Source organism: Halichoeres trimaculatus, unplaced genomic scaffold, assembly GCF_033239565.1.
Source record: "Halichoeres trimaculatus isolate MK-OKI-2021-1 unplaced genomic scaffold, fHalTri1.1 fHalTri1_scaffold_11, whole genome shotgun sequence".
NCBI classification, from domain to species: domain Eukaryota; kingdom Metazoa; phylum Chordata; class Actinopteri; order Labriformes; family Labridae; genus Halichoeres; species Halichoeres trimaculatus.
Window position 1 is genome coordinate 17,799,369 of NW_027437189.1, and position 17,693 is coordinate 17,817,061.

The following is a 17,693-nucleotide window of genomic DNA, read 5'->3' on the forward strand; positions in this document are numbered from 1 at the left end:
TTTTATTAGCAGAAACCCAACATCAAGACAAGATAAGGAGTCTTAGCTTATCTTAATCCACCATGAGTACAGGACTTTGCAGCATTTAGCAAGTTACAATGGCAAGGAAAAACTTCCCTTTAACGGGCAGAAACTTCGGACAGAACCAGACTCATGTTAGACAGACATCTGTCTCGATATACCAAACAAGATTTTCAATGTATCAGGTAAGCGACATTTCATGCACACTCTTGCTCTTCATCAGACAAGAGTACCTCAGTACTTAAATACACCTTGGCACAGTCACATGATCAGATAAGTCAAAGGGAAAAATTCACGCACCCAATTTCTACAACATCAGAGGGGAATATTGAGAAAAAGTTCAACTAGGTGTGATGAGATAAAATCCATGAAAACACAGGCTGGCAAAACATAGCATCAGTACAATTAACTGCAGAATCACATATCTACAATTCCAATTATTTACAACAACATATAGTACAATATATTACAATAGGTAGTGGAAATGCACACAAAACTGTTTGGAGATGCGCCTCTACCAGTATAAATTTAGTCCAATAAAGCCACAGTCATGTCACTGCTTCTACCACTTTAAGAATACATAACCATGGGAATTTGGAAACTAAACTATAGAAACAAACATTAAGAAAGGTATAAATAGTAGTTTGTAATCTTTGATTATAATAGCTTCTGACTTTTCCCATTTATTTTCAGCTTTTACAAGAGATAACTGGCAAAAACAAAAACCTTGATTCAGCAGACAGTACACGGGTTTATGTAACAAGTAACAATCCTCCACTAACTGCAGGCATCACAGAGGTTAGATGGTGGTGACTATGGCATGGTGTGAGCACCAAATCTGTTGCTTCACTTTGAAGAACAAATTATCAACAAAACAGTCACAATTCCTACATTAAAAAACTACACAGTCAGGCTTGTTTTTAAATTTTGATTAATCTGTATTTGTATAGCAATAAAGGCTTAACAAAAATCAGGTGCAGACTGAGCATCTAACTGTCTGTTTACTGTAGTGTGTCACTTGTTAAAGATTTATGGAACAAACACCAGGTTTTTCTGTCATGGCTTATTACATTTATGCAATTCATCTAAATGAGAGGGAAACTAGACAGTCACATAAACAAAACAGGCATGCAAATATATTTCACTCAACCGACACTCCCCAGAAAGATGCAAAAGTAGTGCTCTTATCTGTACCTCCCTCAGGGCACACTTTCCAAAGCTGGTCCTGATCCGATGTGAAAACCACACTCTGCTTCCACAGAGTAAGGGTAGAGTAAGGACATGCTTGGGGCTGTGTTTATTTCCTTAGGTTTGCTGATGGTACAGCCAACTGATGAGGCACTAGATTACCTGTCAAAAGGAGCAGGGATGCAGCTGGAAGGGGACTTCTCGATTGCTGGACTCTTCCCTCTACATTATAGTAATGGACAAAGTCCGGGACTGCCTGCTCTGGGTCAATGTAATGAGTAAGGACAGAGCAGTGAACATCTTACTTTATTATCATTACAAAACAAACAAACCAAATACTTTTTTTTGTAACCTAGAGTTTTTATTTGCTCTGTACTTATTCTGCTTTGTGTTTGACACTTCTAGAGGAAGCCAGAACAAACACGGATTTCACTTGCTGCAAGCAATGAGATTTGCAGTGGAAGAAATCAACAACAGCACTGGACCACAGCCTCTTTTACCAGGAGTGAAGCTGGGCTACCAGATGTATGATACCTGCTCCGTATCAGCCGGTATCCTTGCCACACTGGATGTGCTTGAGCAGCACTATCGGAGTCCCTCTGCATCTGACGCAGAGGGGAGTCAGCACTCATCCTACAACAGTAGTCAAAGAACTGTGGCTGTGGTTGGTCCAGACAGTAGCAGCAAATCTTTCACCCCTGCAGCTTTAATGGGGGCTTACCTCATTCCACAAGTAAGTCTTTGTCAAAACAGTTAAATCATTGCATGATCAGCAGAGAAATGGCCGTAAGCCAGAGGTATTGCTCACAATCTCTCACTTCGTTTTCAGATATCTTATGAAGCATCGAATGAAATGTTGAGCAACAAGTTCCTCTACCCAGCCTTTCTTCGCACTATCCCCAGTGACAAAAACCAGGTGGCAGCTATGATCCAGCTCCTTGTTCATTTCAACTGGACCTGGGTCGCTCTCCTGGGCAGTGACAATGCCTACGGCCTGGAAGGAATGCAGAGTCTGTCCAAGCAAGCACCACACCACGGCATCTGCATTGCCTATCAAGGAGTCATCCCAGCATTCAGCGCTGACAAGATCCAGACCATGAGAAATATAGTAACGGGCTTGTTGACAACCAAAGTCACCACAATTGTTGTCTTCTCCAGCAAGTCAAAGCTCCGTGGCCTCATCCCATATGTCCTCGAGCGAAACATGACAGACAAGGTGTGGATCGGGACAGAGGACTGGTCAACATCTTCACTCATATCATCGATACCTGGCATTCACACTATTGGCACTGTGCTCGGTATATCTGTCAAGTATGCATCCATTTCTGGTTTTGAGGAATTTCAGAGAAAGGCTGCTGAGGCTTCACTGCAACACAGTGTCACCCAGGGACTTTCTAATGCCACACCGAGCTCCGGCAATGAGTGCCTACACAGCACAGACCTGTACACCCTCGCCAGGAACAAGTTCCCTATGGACACATATGACATTACCTCCTCCTTCAATGTGTACAAGGCAGTGTATGCTGTGGCTCATGCGCTGAACAAGGCACTTGCTTGTGATTCCAGAAAGTGCCAAAAGAGAAGAGTGGATCCATGGGAGGTGAGCAATATGGAGACAGCACAAATAATGAGAGAATCTCTTTGTTGTTAAAATGCTGTCTGGCATAAATCTTGCACCAAGGAAAGCCTGTTTATTTTCCTTTAAAATGGTGCCACATTTGAAGGAACATACATTTGTAGGATTGGACGCAGAGCAGAGAGTATGTGGGTTGTGCCCATGAATTTTTTTCCAAATCATTTCTGCCAATCAAGGTTATAATAGATAACTAAAACGAAACTTAAAAACGAATACTAAAATTTAAAATACATTGCAGTTAACTCAAACTAATAAAAACTAGAAAAGAAAACATAAACAATAAGTAAACAAAAACTGTATCTTGTGTTCACAAAACTAACTGAAACTAACTAAAATGATAGACAAAATTCCCTTAGTTATAGTTTTTGACAATATTAATAGCCTTTAGGATTTGAATTAATCCAACACATTTTCCCAACCAATTTTACGACAGTTTTAGGCTGTTGTCAGTGCCGTACAGCACCATCATAGCAGCGTACTAGGACAAGCTTGTTTACTGCACTGACTGGCTGTGCTGCGACGAAACGTAGTGGAGCAATGAATTAGAGCATCTGTAATAGTTTAATTGTTACAGAGTCCAAGTTTTTATTTATTGAAGCTCATATTATATTGGGTTTTTTTTTAATAATTTATGTTAATATTATTTTTATGTAATTTATGTCAACATTATTTTATATAATTGATGCTTATATTTTTTTATACTAAGTTTATATTATTTTCATGTGTTTAAGGCAGCAGCAAACAGTTCAGTATCAGCATTGACTGAGCAGTGAACACTATGTTGGACTGGAAAATAAACAGAATGACAAAATATTTACTCTGACCTTTTTGAATCCTGCACCTGGTTAATAAGGTATGAAACAACTAAAACTAAACTAAAATTTAACTAAAACTAAGCCTTGTTGCAAAAATCAAAACTAAATAAAAACTAGAATGCCTGCTCTAAAACTAATTAAAACTTAAGTGTAATGGAAAATAAAATGTCAAAACTAACTAACTAAAACTAAACTATAATGACAAATCCAAAACTATTATAACCTTGCTGCCAATGCTGAACTGCTGCTCTTGCTTGACTTTTTGAGCTTCTGGTATGTCAAGGTGCTGACAGGACCATTATGTTCAGCAGTAAGTCCAGATTCTGCCTACTGCCGTTACACTCAGGGTCAAAGGGCTGAGAAGGCGTAGAGAAGGTTAAGCTGATTGCTGCACTGATAGTTATATCTTTTGGTGGAGGTATTGAGATGAGATTCTGCAACCACTGGCAATTCCATATATCCACAGTCTGAGAGCAAACTTCACCCCCCAAGGTGAGAAAGCTCGCCTCAAAGGGCAGGGTTTCTCAATGACTACCTCCAGATTTTGTGAGTCGGGATGATGGAGTAGAACTGCCAATGGTCCTGACCTCAACCCCACTGAACACTTCTGTGACCAGCCTGGGCGTGCTGTTAGTGCCAGAGAGACCATACTGGTTAAAGAATGGGATACCACTTCAAAACAGACCACGCTGATGACCAGCATAAGGAGGTGCCAAGTTATAGTGGCCATTTGTTCTTCCACACACTGCTGAGGCTCCTATTTGTTAAATGAACAACCATTAAATCCACCAATTAAAACCAAACCAGAGTCAATGACAGAATAAGATGTTTGACACTGGCAGAGAAGATGTGGCAAATATTTCATAGGCCCAACCCACTTCCTTAGCTCTGCTCACCTCAAATGCATCTTTCTTAAAAATGTGATACTATTTAAAATAGAAATAAACAGGCTTTCTAGAAGTAAAAGAATCATTACCAGGAAGAATTGTTACAACAAAGAAATAAAACACAATGTACATCACTCCTGTGGTAAGTCAACATATACTTAATCTTCTCAAAGCCTTTGTTTTTGTGATGTTTCCTTGTCCCTCAGCTTCTCTGGTGGCTCAAAGAGGTGCAGTTCTCTCTGCACAACGCCTCTGTTTACTTTGATGTCAATGGTGACCCCCCAACTGGATATGACATCATTTCCTGGGTTTGGAGTGGAACTGACTGGTCTGTCAGAATGGTGGGCACCTTTAGCCCGGACCCCATTTCACTTACAGTTGATGCTGATCGAATTGAGTGGTTCAGGACAGGAGACTCGAGAGATGTAAGATCTACTGAAACTTGGTGAAAGTTCTTGAAAGTTAAAAACTTTTTTATTGTTATAAAATGTAAATTTTGTCCAGTTGTCAAATGAAATAAATGTTAATCACATTATTTTCCTTCATATATATAAAAGTGATTAAATATACATATATATATATATATATATATATATATATATATATATATATATATATATATATATATATATATATATATATATATATATATATATATATATATATATATATATATATATATATATATATATATATATATATCTTCTCCCAAATTAATCTGCGTGAATATGTTAGCAGAACATGTAATAGGTTTTTATGAATAATGTTAGAAACAGCTCCAAGAAATTATGAAGATAATTTTCAAAACAGAACACCTTTAGCTCAATTTGTTCCATATAAACTAAATACATTTGACCATACAGTATATCCTCTTTTTCTGTTTTTGTAAACCTAGACATATCATATTATTGTTTAAATCTACCTATTAGAGTGCATTTTGATCCCCTGCTTTCCATTTTGTCGTTCTTGTTGAATTCTGTTGGATTTATTAAGGTGCCACAGTCCATCTGTTCTCCACCTTGCCCAAAAGGCCACAAGAAACTGCTGACAGGGCAACACACGTGCTGCTTTGACTGCCAGGCTTGTCCTGCTGCCACCTTCCTCAACACAAGTGGTAAAATATAAACATAAGAATAGACATTTAGAGGATGTATAGTGGAATAAAAGATAAGAACAGTGTTTTCAAAATGGAAAAGTATCTCCAAGTGAGACTAAAAGATATCAAATTACCAAACAGCAAAGATGGGTGACTGAGGAGGTCTTTTCAAGTTTAACTTTTATTATATAGAATTAAATGACACCAGTAGCAGAAAGCAGCATCGCCATGAATGCAGAGGTTGAATGTCTGGAGCAGTGGTCTTCGGTTTTCTTCACTTGTAGTTCCTAAATCTGACCAGCAGGGTGTGCTGAGCATCCATATATGTTAAGACGAATGCTTCAAATACATTCAAACCCTTGTTTAAAATGGGTTTTTATGCCCCAACAGGTAAGCTGTGACATGTTTTTTTCCTTCAGGATCAGAAATATACACATTATATTTTTTAAAGTTAACTTGATTCCATGAAAAAAATATGTGTTTATGTTGTTTCTCCCCTCAGATCCCACAAACTGCCAGGAGTGTCTGCCTCATGAGTGGTCTCCCCCACAGAGCGAGCAGTGTCTGAACAGAACTGTGCTGCTGCTCGCCTGGGACGACCCCCTGTCCATCGCACTGCTCTTCTTTCTGGCCTGCTGTCTGCTCATGACCTCTGGCTCTGCATTAGTCCTCCTGCTCAACCTGAATACTCCTGTGGCAAAGTCTGCTGGAGGCCGCACCTGTCTCCTGATGCTGGCAGCCCTGACTGCTGCCGCCATGAGCTCTTTGTGCCATTTTGGCTCGCCATCTCCTCTGGCCTGCATCCTCAAACAGCCTCTATTCATTGTCAGCTTCACTGTGTGCCTGGCCTGCATCGCTGTGCGCTCCCTTCAGGTCGTCTGCATTTTTAAATTTGCATCCAAGCTGCCGCCGGCCTACGACAGGTGGACAAAGAAACATGGACCAGAGCTGACCATTTTCCTGGTGTCCATCACTGTCCTGTTTATATCAGTGCTCCGTGTCTCCATCAACCCCCCTCGTCCTGACCAGGACCTTAACTTCTACAAGGACAGCATTGTGCTGGAGTGCAGTAACACCCTCTCACCTGGAGCTGTCCTTGAACTTGCTTTTGTGTCACTGCTCAGCTTTTTCTGCTTCTCTTTCAGCTACATGGGCAAAGACTTGCCAGCCAACTACAACGAGGCCAAGTGTGTCACCTTCAGCCTGATGGTGTACATGATCTCCTGGATGAGCTTCTTCACGGTCTACCTCATCAGTCGAGGTCCCTTCACTATGGCTGCACAGGTGTTTGCCACACTCTTCAGCGTCCTTGCCTTCTTTGGGGGCTACTTCCTGCCTAAAATTTACATCATTGTCCTCAAACCACAGATGAATACAACCGCCCACTTTCAGAATTGTATTCAAATGTATACAATGAGCAAATAGCACAGGCTGGATGGAGTTTCATCCAGGTATCACATCTTTTCTCTTTAAGTCTGAAGTTAAAGATTTTATCTGAGCTTGTGAATGCCTTCTTGCAGCTTTTTGCAGTTGGAGGAACTATGACATCATTATCTCTGTATCTCCCGATTGTTTAAGTTGTTTTCAGAATATTTTAATTGGAAAATATTAACCATTTGTAGTGACACATTGTTGATGAATGGTAAAAGTTTTTCTCTTTATTTGTTGATTTTTTTTATTTAATGACGTGACTTTTTTTGCATTTGAAGTAGTTTTTAAACGTTATCTCTAGAAAAACAAGTGGCAGTGTCATATATAGTATAATCAGTAAAGTCTGCAGACACACACGGAGGGAGAAAGAGGGGGATACGCTGCTTCTAGCTCTTGTTTGACAGGGGAGATGAAAAGGCCTTTTGTAGTTGGGAGGTCAGCGCTATTGACCAGTAGATGTGTGAGTAGAGCCCGGGCCTGGTTTTCCCACAGTCTCTGTGTCCACTCAAGGCTTAATACCTTCAGTCAACAATAGAAGTGTGCCACGGGTGAGCAAGCAGGAGTTTTATTGTCAGTGCAGCAAGGACCAATAGGAAGAGCTCAGGAGTATTTTTTCACCAGACTTTTGATGTATTTTAAAATAATATTCATCATTAATTCAAACCTATCATAAAACTTGATACACTTTTCAGCTGGTTTGAAACAATCAGACTAAGAAATTGTCGAATTTGTTCTAAATCACTCAAGAGGCTCTGTAATACCAAACAAACCATAAAGGTAAAAATATAAATAAAGGCTTCTCTGTGACACCAATTATAGTATGCTGATTTATATTATCCCCATTTGTCACTTACCCCCTCAATCCTGTTTTATGTATTCCCTGAAGGAGTATCACCAGATATAGCCGATGCTCCCCTGGGTGACTGCAGAGTGAGATAAGCAACACCCTCTGCTGACGACTGACAGAACATCTTTCTCTCTTTTACAAATATCTCTGAGATGGTTTAATCTCTCCTGGTCAGCCTGTGATCACCTCACTGAGTTGTTGATTTGTGTCACATGATAAACCCTTGCCCCTTTTAGTCACATAGCTTTGTTATGGTAATAACAGGCTTCTTTAATAATGAAACTGCTCTTCCAGAGGTGTGAGGCTTTATGGTTTTACCCAGTGCACAGCTCACCTCATGGGACACTTCCTTAAAGCTTGATCTGACACAGAGGCTCCTGTCATTTATCCATGAAGTCACATTTGCAGCACTGCTTTATTTGTTAAATGCTATAACTCATGGCTAAAAAAGCAGAGATGACAGTTCTTTCTTCCTCCATGCATTAAGTGAACTTGTGGGAAATTAAAATTATTTTTAAGTTTATCAAGAAGTTTTTATAGCTCTATAAAGTTTTGAAAGTGTGGTTTACGAAACATGTATGTTGTTTCTGAGCTTAAAATAAATGATGTGTGGACTTGTACTTATTTACTTCTTTTCGTGTCTCTCTGACTACTCAAAGCACTTTTACACTACTGCTCACACCATATTAGAGCACTAATGGCAGAGAAGGGAGAGAATCCGATTAACTCAAACAATCTGTACCCATTTACTCACTGTTGAAGACTTCACTAGGGGCAGTTTGAGGTTCAGTGCATATATGACTGACTGTGGGAGCTGGGATAAAATGGTCATACTTCCAATTGATAAATCATTATACCAATGAGCCACAGCTGTCCCACATATAAGAGAATAGAATAGAATAGAATAGAATAGAAAATACTTTATTTATCCCCCAGGGGAAATTCAGAAGTCACCGCAGCATTTAAGAAAACAAAAGTAAGAAAGAGTATAGAAAGTGCAAAAATGTCCATAAGAAATTAGATGACGACATCCCGTCCACCACTCGTCCACCACTCTCCAGCCCAGCCAGTCTCCAGCCCAGCCAGTCTCCACCTCAGCCAGTCTCCACCTCCAAAGGGTCCAGGACTGAGCCTCCCCAGCAGTCTGTTCAGTCTCTGTCTCCTGGATCCTGTCTGCTCACAGCAGGCGAAGCTCCTCCGATGTGTAGCGGCGTCCGATGTCCACTCCGTCAGCCACGTCCGTGAACAGCACGATGCCGCTGGGTTAGCACAGCTAGCTCGTCCATCCCCCGGGGCTAGATCCCACGTTCCCAACAACGATGGATGGAAGGACAGGTCAACGTCGTCACCTCCCAGCTCACATCCGAGAACCAGCACGTCGTCCTCACCTCCTCCTCCTCAGCTCGAGGGAAATCATCAAGCCCTACACTAGTTAGCATTGACATGCTACAGGCTGCTAACAGCTGATTTCGCATGTAAACAATGCAGCCATGGTTACATGTAGGATCTCCAGACAAACACAGGAGAAAAGTAGTAAAAAATATCGCCGAAGCCACAAAAAGTTTGGTGTCCGTGACCGACAATGAACCATACAAAGTGATGATCCACTCCAAATACAAAGATGACGAAAAAGAGACGAAGAAATTACAAGAAACGGACAAAGACGAGAGAGCTGCTGCAACAGGCAGCTACTTGGGCAGCGCCAAGAGAAGATATTTTTCTCCACCAAAAGCTGCAGGAGAACAGTTTAGATCAGAAGTCATCGATGTTTTTCAGGCCAACCCTAACCCTCACCCTTACCCTAACCCTAACCCTTACCCTACTAACCCATGAGCGATAATAGATACAACCCTATTCCTGGCATGTGACTAACCCTGACCCTAACCCCCCTGTTTACACGACAACGTTTAATCTGAAAACGCTAAAACGCCGTGAAAAAAAAAACCTGCGTTTACATGGAAATGCTGGACTGAAAACCCTGTAGTAAGCATGCCAGGCCTGTAGGTGGTGCTATAACTGTCATATCCAGAAGCAGCTTTTCGGAGATCTCCACCGAAGTAGAGTTGAGCCGATCTTCTGTTGTATTGGGGAATACTAAGATAAAAAGTGGAGCAAAAGATGCTCATTTTGTTGAAAGACGGTCAGCAGATACAGCAGATTGAGCAGCACAAGCACAGCACAGTAGTTCACAAGGACAACGGTACTGTTGTCCTGTTGTATGGGCGCGAGGCAGAGTATGACGTCAGTGTTTCCACTGAAAACACCGGCTTATTACTGTTTACACGGCAACGGTGTCAGCGTTTCTGAAAAATCCCACTCCGGAGGCCGTTTTCAAAAGTCTGCGTTTTAGGTCGGCTGAAACACCGTTTCCGTGTAAACGTGAGGCTGAAACGCAACAAAACTTTTGCGTTTCACCCTAAAACCGTTGTCGTGTAAACGGCTAACCCTAACCAACCCACCAACCCTAAACTAACCAGGCCCTTACCCTAACCCTAAATCCTAACCCTACATTTCATAACCAAATCTCTAACCATGACCAAATTACATGTCTGGGAACAAATATTTGAAATTATGAAACATTTCCTAATCAACCAAACCCCTGCACTACCTCCACACACCCAATGGCTGCAGAGTGTGTCATTTAAACATTTATTACAGAGGAAAAGTGTTTGTTTTGATTTATTGTCAGGGTAGAATTGTTAACCACATCCTAAAGTGTTGACAAAAGTTTATTTTTGAAGATTTTTGATGTCTTTTTTAGATATCTGCAAGTGAATAAAAAGGTGGTAATTTTAAACTTTTTTTTTTGTTTGAAAGGTATTTTTGTGTAGGGCCTCTCAACAGATTTCTCCAGTCTGAACCACAGCTCCATAAGGATTATTTGAATGAATCGATTCCATTCAGTTTACACAAAGATTGTAAGCATATGTAGCCCAAACATAACCTTTACCATGAGTTTACATTTGTACATGAAACATAGTGATATGTGTTCTGCAGTAGAAGTTTAACATGCTTTTGAAAAAAAAAAGACTGCTCTCTAACAGACGTGTTTTAAAATGGCAGAGGTAGACTAAATAAGCTTTTGTATGAAATGTTTAGCTTGCTTGGTAGATTAAATATTCTTAGGCCAACTTTTTCAAATGATTGTATCCTTTTATTGTTAATTGTCATACAAATTTTTATGTCACAAACACACTTTAAGAGCCTAAATGTGGTAGAAAAACAGGAACACCAACATTTCATTCAAACTTCCATGGTCATCCACTCACACCCACATCATCATCATCTTACATAAAATTTGGTCTTGATAAAAGAAAACACAGAGAAATATTCTCAATGCCAGCTGTCAGTGTAACACAGTATGACAAATATATACTGCTACATCAAGCGGTCCAAACTTAAACTCCACTGGAGTAAACCGTCATTTAACAAGATTTGATCAAACCATCGCCACTCAGAATCAACAGTTAAAACACAAATAAAAAGCGAACATTAAGTGTGAATTGAACTCAAAGCAGGACAATCTTCAAATAAGTGAGAGCTTTGCTTTTACTACTTGTCCATCAATGTGATGAGACAATAAAGAAACCCACCATCAAGGGGGAGGCTGGAAATATCTTTCCTACACAGTGAGGCAGAGTGCAAATCCCCTCAATTCTGAGGTTAAGTGTCTGGGTCTCTACCACGGCCTCCACATGGGCCCTCTGCTGCTGTCCTGCAGGGTGGTGGAGCAGACTGTGGTGGAGGTGCTGGTTCTCTGGGTCTGATGGAGTTGCTGTTGTCCCTGTAGAGAAGTGACAGAGGCCTCCGTGCTGGATCCAGCTGTGAGGAAGTTCACAGAGTCCCTCCAGCTGTAGGAGTAGCCCTGGCTGAGGGTGCTCTGACAGAGACCTGGCTGAAGCTGCTGCCTCAGGAAGCTCACAGTCATCTCCAGGATGTCAGCTTTCTCCAGCTTGGAGTTGGGCTCTTGCTTGTGGAACTCTTTCTCCAAAATAAGCTTGAGTTGCTCAATGCAGCTGTTGATGCGATCTCTGCGCATTTTCTCCACAACAGGTTTTCTCAACTGGAAAAGAAAAGATAAATAAGTAAATTAATGATTCAAATCCACAACAAATATAGACGTTGGTTGATTAAAAGTGAATGCATAGTCCTGGAAGTCCTCTCTAATACTCACTTTGATATTTTCTCTTTCAGAGATCCTGATGTGGTGAATAGAGGAGTAGCTGGTGGAGCAGGGAGCCATGTCTGTAGGTGGAGTGAGCTGTCTCCTCTGGACAGTGGTGCTAGTTCTGATGTCTCTGAGGGAGCTGCTCCTTATTTTATACTGAGACATTAGCATAACAAAGCCATGTAGCTGAGGCAGGGCTGGGGTTCCCACACTCCGACCAGTGGGACTCCCAGCGCAACAATGGGAGACATGTCAATAACACTGAGAGTAAGTATCTGTGTGAGGCAGGCTTCCCAAGATAAGCAACAGGTAATTAGCAGTTTATCAAGCTGCCATCTAAGAATCCATCTGGGGGTCAGCATTGATTTATTTAGATGTAATAAAAGAGGAAATGAAACCTAGAGAAGGAGTGTCTTCAAAGGGGTATGTGTGTGTAATAAAGGCCAAATGCTTCAGTGCAATAAAACAATATAAGTTTAACTTCACTTTTGCCTTCAAAGAAGCTCAGCTCCCTCCAAAAAGAGTTTTGGTGCAAAAACAGGAACAATTTGAAATAACTCAGTTTTTCACACAGGGCAAAAATTTTGACATAAAGGAAGGGTATATTTTACAATAACTTTGATACACTGCAATAAGAAAAGACAGGTGGCAGGAGACTAGTCACTAAATACTCTGAATTATTCTGAATGTGCCACCTGTCGCTTTGCCTCATAATGCAGAATAATGTCAAAGTTCATGTTAAAGGGATTTTGTGTTAGTGTAGACTGTGATTATATGAAGCGTTATACCAGGTGAGCAAAAATGTCTTATGCTGAAACACTTCCAGGGAGTAAATGTAGTCAGTTGTGATGCATATTTCCAAGGAGCATGAGTCTCAGATCATGTAAATATAATAAATCCCAGTTCAGGAGCACATAGGATCACACTCTCACTGAGTTTGTCGTCCTCAAATTTATGTTGTTCTTTTGAATCGTCTGTTTATTGAGGCCTGTCCTCTCTCAGGTAGGGGGGTGTCTGTGTTTATGAGGAAGTGCAGTAAGATTAAAGTAACATTAAAAGTGTGAGCTCATCAGAAGAGTAAGCATTACCACACTGAAATACTCACCAGTCATTTGGTGTTTGCTAAGATTCATAAACAAATTTTCATTCTTGATGATGAGTATTTCTTCCTTTTTTCCACAAACTGAACTGCTAATTCAAGATGTGTGGTGAACCAGATTGCATTTGGGATTTTGCTTCTCGTACGTTGTGTTCATGATTTCTGCCAGAAAAGGAGTTTCAGGCAACCTTTCTTCATAAGAGGCTCTACATGCTCTGCCGAAGGAACTGTGTCAAATTAGCATTAAGTTAATGTTATTATGAGTGGGCTGGCAGTGTGCCTCTGTGGGCCTCCATCACTTGCTGGCCCCAGATGTGAGGCCAGCCTTATGGGTGCAGTGTGAGTAGTCCAGTGTCCTCACTTTCCCACAAGTCCCAAACATCAGAGTAAATGAGCTACAAAAGCCATGCCACTATTCAGTGTCCCTCTGGGAATGTTAATTGATCTTTTGTTGCAGGACAAACAGAAACTTTGTGTCCTGGTCCATCTGGGAAAAATCAAGTCAACTGGCTTCACTGCTTGGCACAGAGTGGTCAGCTTGACTTTAATCTTTGTTGACTCTTTTAATTTAAATGTTTCAACAACTAAAGGTAAACACAAAACTAAAAGGTTTTATTGAGTGAAGGCGGGAAAGCAACAACAGGAAGATGTTACTTAATTAGAAATGAAGGAATGACTCTTATAGACTGGAAGCCTTTTTACTTAAAGCACACATCCCCGCCAAAAAATAATTAATTAATTAATTAATTAATTAATTAATTAAAAATGCAAATAATAATGTAAAAAATAATGTCTCTTAAAATAATGTAAAAATAAATAAGTTAATAAATAAATAAATAAATAAATAAATAAATAACAAGTAGGTTATTGTATAAATTCAGAAAATTTAAAAATGAAAAAAAAAAAAGAAAGAAAGTTTTAAAATTTGGAGCCTGTGAAATAATGAAAATCTACTGGATTAAAGAGACAACACAGGAGCACAAGCCTCAACCTTTTTAAACCTTGGTATAAGTCAGTGTTTAACCAGAGTGCCATAAGTTAATTTACAATTTAAACACATTTTCACAAAATAACAAATAAAAATAGATAATTAAACATCTGTTAATTTCTATCAGGGCACATGCATCCAGGGGTGTTGAAACTCTAGGAATCATACAAAGGTTATCCCTATAGTCTTATACTAATTCATAACAGGTGATAATTCATATCAGCACTTGATTTCCTCTCACACCAGGAAGTTTTTTCGCATATTCCCTTTTCTCATCTATTTCAAAATTCTTACTGTTGTAAAAAAAAAAAAAAAAAGGGGCCTATCCAACACAAGATAATTTTCACCCATGGTTATTTTCTTGCTCTCTCATGTGTTTAGGGATAACACATCTCATATCTTTGAGTTGTTATCCATCCTAATATACCTAACATCAAAAATTACTGAATCCCTCAGTGTTTTAAGTCTCATCCATGTCTGCCTCCATTCTCTTTGTTCTCCGCTGATTTTGTTGTCACCATGTTTGTGTGAATTTGTGCCTCTGCTAAAAGTAAGTGTGCACTACACGGCTGCTGGGGTTTTTGTCTACAAGTGTGTGTGAAGATGAGCGCCCCTCCCACCAGGAGCCTGGGAGCTCTAAATTCCTGCCATAAAGTCTCAGCCATCGTTCAGACCTGTGGCGGCGCAGAGCGGCTTCCCGTCAGCCATCCCTCTGTGAGTGTGGTATCTCTCGTTTCCCACACTCTGTGTCTATTCACTGGCCCCAAGACATGAACAATAGAAGTGTGTCTTGTTACACATCACATTAGCTACGGTGTTTGATCTCTTGTTGAAGGGGGGAGGAGGGGGAGCAGCTTTAGCCAGACCATCTGGCCTGGCCAACTAGACCCTGAGAAAGTCCCAGGCATGCCACATTCTCCACAACTTTTGCACACACAAAAAGTTGTGAAAGACTTTTGTGGTACTTGAAACATAATTCAAGCCCTAGACAGCATGCCATGACCACCACAGCAGAAGTGGGACGTGTGACAGGCAGGGATGTCCTCATTCCCTAGTTACACATTTTTTAGGGGCAGTTTCACAGCATCAAGGTCAGATATGATTAAAATTTAATGAAGGCTGTGGAAAATACAGAGTAACAAAATTTAATGAAGGCTGTGGAAAATACAGAGTAACAAAATATGATGCAAAAAAAGCCAGTCTTCTAGAAATTAGATGTTATTTAATTACCCGTAATTGACTGCTTGTGTTTTAAATAGCATTTTTAACTTATTTGCAGAAGTAATAAAGACTGATGCTGCAAAAAAAGTTGTTTCAATCAAAATTCACATTTTTTTAATGACAAATAGTGGGACAAACTTAAGCGCAGATTTAATGTTCACTGTAGCACTCAAGACTGCTCAAACTTTGACTGTACAAAAAAAACTCAGTTTTTTAATCTTTATGTTTGTGTGCAAAAGATAGAAGTCCAATCTGGAAACTTTATTTCCCTACACCCTGAGACACCATTCATCAAGGTTGGTGATTGTGTTCATGGCTTTCTACATATCTGGGAATAATTCTTCCTCAATTGAAACCTAATGTGTACAGAATTAGCCTTCGTTAATCCTGTCATATTGAGCAATTTTGGTCACATGTATATTTTAACAGCAGTGATTTGTATGATGCTGGTCCCTTAACTTATTCAACTGAATGAAAGTGTGATTTATAACAAAATTACTTCCAAATTCAGATCCAACCAGACTAATGACCTGCTTTCTCCTACAACTAGGAATTCACTCAGTTCTTTCTTCAATAATCCACCACACTATAGTTGTTGTGAGTAATGTTATACACATTTATTTCTAACATTTGGCTCTTGCGTGTAAATAAAGTAGGAAACAACATGTAGTTCAGTTTGAAAAACTTCATATGAAGCTTTCAGTTTATTTCTTGAGTTCATTAGAAAACTTCTCAAAGAAGCAATTCAGCAGTTTCTTTTAGAAACATTCATTTCAACATTAAACACCTTTATGAAAGGTATTCATCAGAGGATGGACGAACATCTTTTATAACAACACAGTTTAACATCAGGTAGGTCCAACAGTGACCTTTCACATTTAAGTCAGAGGGCGAGATACACAGAGTCATCGAGTACAATCACATTAAGATTTACAGTACAAGTGGAACCATGGGATCCATTCAAAGGTTGTTCGTTCATCAACCAAAGCTGGTGAAATACTCAGCGATGATACACAGTATCAGGGATAGACATTTGTTAAAACATAAACTCTTATAGTGTCTCAGACACTTCAGTAGTTTCAACCCAATGTGGGTTGTAAAAATTAATTCAGTGACGTTTGTAAAACAAACATTTTGGATTTCTTTCTCCCTCAGAGAGACAATAAGAGGTTCACAGAAGTACAACACATACTCATGAAGTATGTCATGTATATACACATGGTGTATGTACATATATTCGGTAAAACCTGAATGAACTCAGGTTTTCTAGTGAGCACCGACACATGGTGCACATGAACCAAACCCATAAAACAAGTTTACAATATCAAATCTTTTGTCAAAGCAAAAGAAAACAGACTTCAACAAGTCTCTAACAGTCTGTCCATGACGCTCACAGACGTAGGTCTCTTTATCTCCATGTGAAGATGATTGTGCCTCCATCCTACCACGGCCTCCACAGAGCCCCACTGGCCTGGTTCTGGCCTTTGCTGGAGCTGACCTGATGAGGAGGAGAGCCTGGAGGGGTGAGGGTAGAGGGCATGCTGGACACCTGTAGACCCTGGAAGTGGCCGAGCAGCCGTCTGTGGGCCTGAGTCTGGACGCTGCAGTGGGACAGGAAGCTGACGGCCTCCTGCACACAGCGGGAGTAGCCATCATTGGCCGTCATCAGGCCAGAAGTCATGCTGGTTCGCTGATGCTGCTTCTGCCAGCCTCTCAGGTAGGCCACCGCCATCTCCAAGATGTCTGCCTTCTCTTGCTTTGAATCAGGATGCTGCCTTAGAAATTCAGGACCCAGCAGGGATTTCAGCTGCTCGATGCTGGTATTTATGCGGTCTCTGCGCAGTTTCTCCACCATTGGCTTTCTCAGCTGGAAAATAAAAGAGAAATATTTAGAAAACATATCCTGACATTTTAAAATTATGATGAAGACACAACTCAATGAGGAGTTAATGGCACAATCAAGAAATGAAGTTTACCTTATGAGCTGGAGTCAGCTGCTCCTTAGCATAGCTTGCTTGTCCAAAAACAGTGGGTGCCATAGCTGTAGAGCTGTAGAGCTGTAGAGCTGTAGAGCGTTTTCCTGCTCGGTCTGAAGAGCCAGTCGAGTCTGAGCTGCTCTCCCTTCTGCCTCAGCCTTGTATTTATACACCCAAATCTCCATATGAATGTGTGGGTCTTGGGCTTGTTGAAGTTTCTCACAGTCCCTGGGCCAATAGGAGCACTGGGAAGGGCTTTGAGGAACACAGGGCTGCCACATGCTCAATGAAGTGTTTATAGCCATGGGGACAATGAGTGT

The 17,693-nt window shown here is 40.5% G+C and overlaps 2 protein-coding genes and 1 pseudogene across 2 annotated transcripts; 1 reads left to right on the plus strand and 2 right to left on the minus strand.

Moving 5' to 3' along the window:
• Positions 1 to 1,302: 1,302 nt before the first annotated feature.
• On the plus strand, positions 1,303 to 7,267 carry tas1r1 (taste receptor, type 1, member 1). The gene is made up of 6 exons (XM_074681923.1): positions 1,303 to 1,487; positions 1,615 to 1,942; positions 2,039 to 2,809; positions 4,754 to 4,972; positions 5,541 to 5,661; positions 6,146 to 7,267. The coding sequence occupies exons 1-6, from the start codon at positions 1,303 to 1,305 to the stop codon at positions 7,066 to 7,068; spliced, it is 2,547 nt and encodes an 848-aa protein (XP_074538024.1). The 3' UTR covers positions 7,069 to 7,267.
• A 3,811-nt stretch (positions 7,268 to 11,078) lies between these two features.
• Positions 11,079 to 12,200, minus strand: her12 (hairy-related 12). Its single transcript, XM_074681979.1, has 2 exons — positions 12,096 to 12,200; positions 11,079 to 11,984 (listed from the first exon to the last, which is right to left on the minus strand). Exons 1-2 carry the CDS (start codon positions 12,162 to 12,164, stop codon positions 11,601 to 11,603), a joined length of 453 nt encoding a protein of 150 aa, XP_074538080.1. The 5' UTR covers positions 12,165 to 12,200; the 3' UTR covers positions 11,079 to 11,600.
• A 3,879-nt stretch (positions 12,201 to 16,079) lies between these two features.
• LOC141799525 (transcription factor HES-5-like) lies at positions 16,080 to 17,693 on the minus strand (annotated as a pseudogene).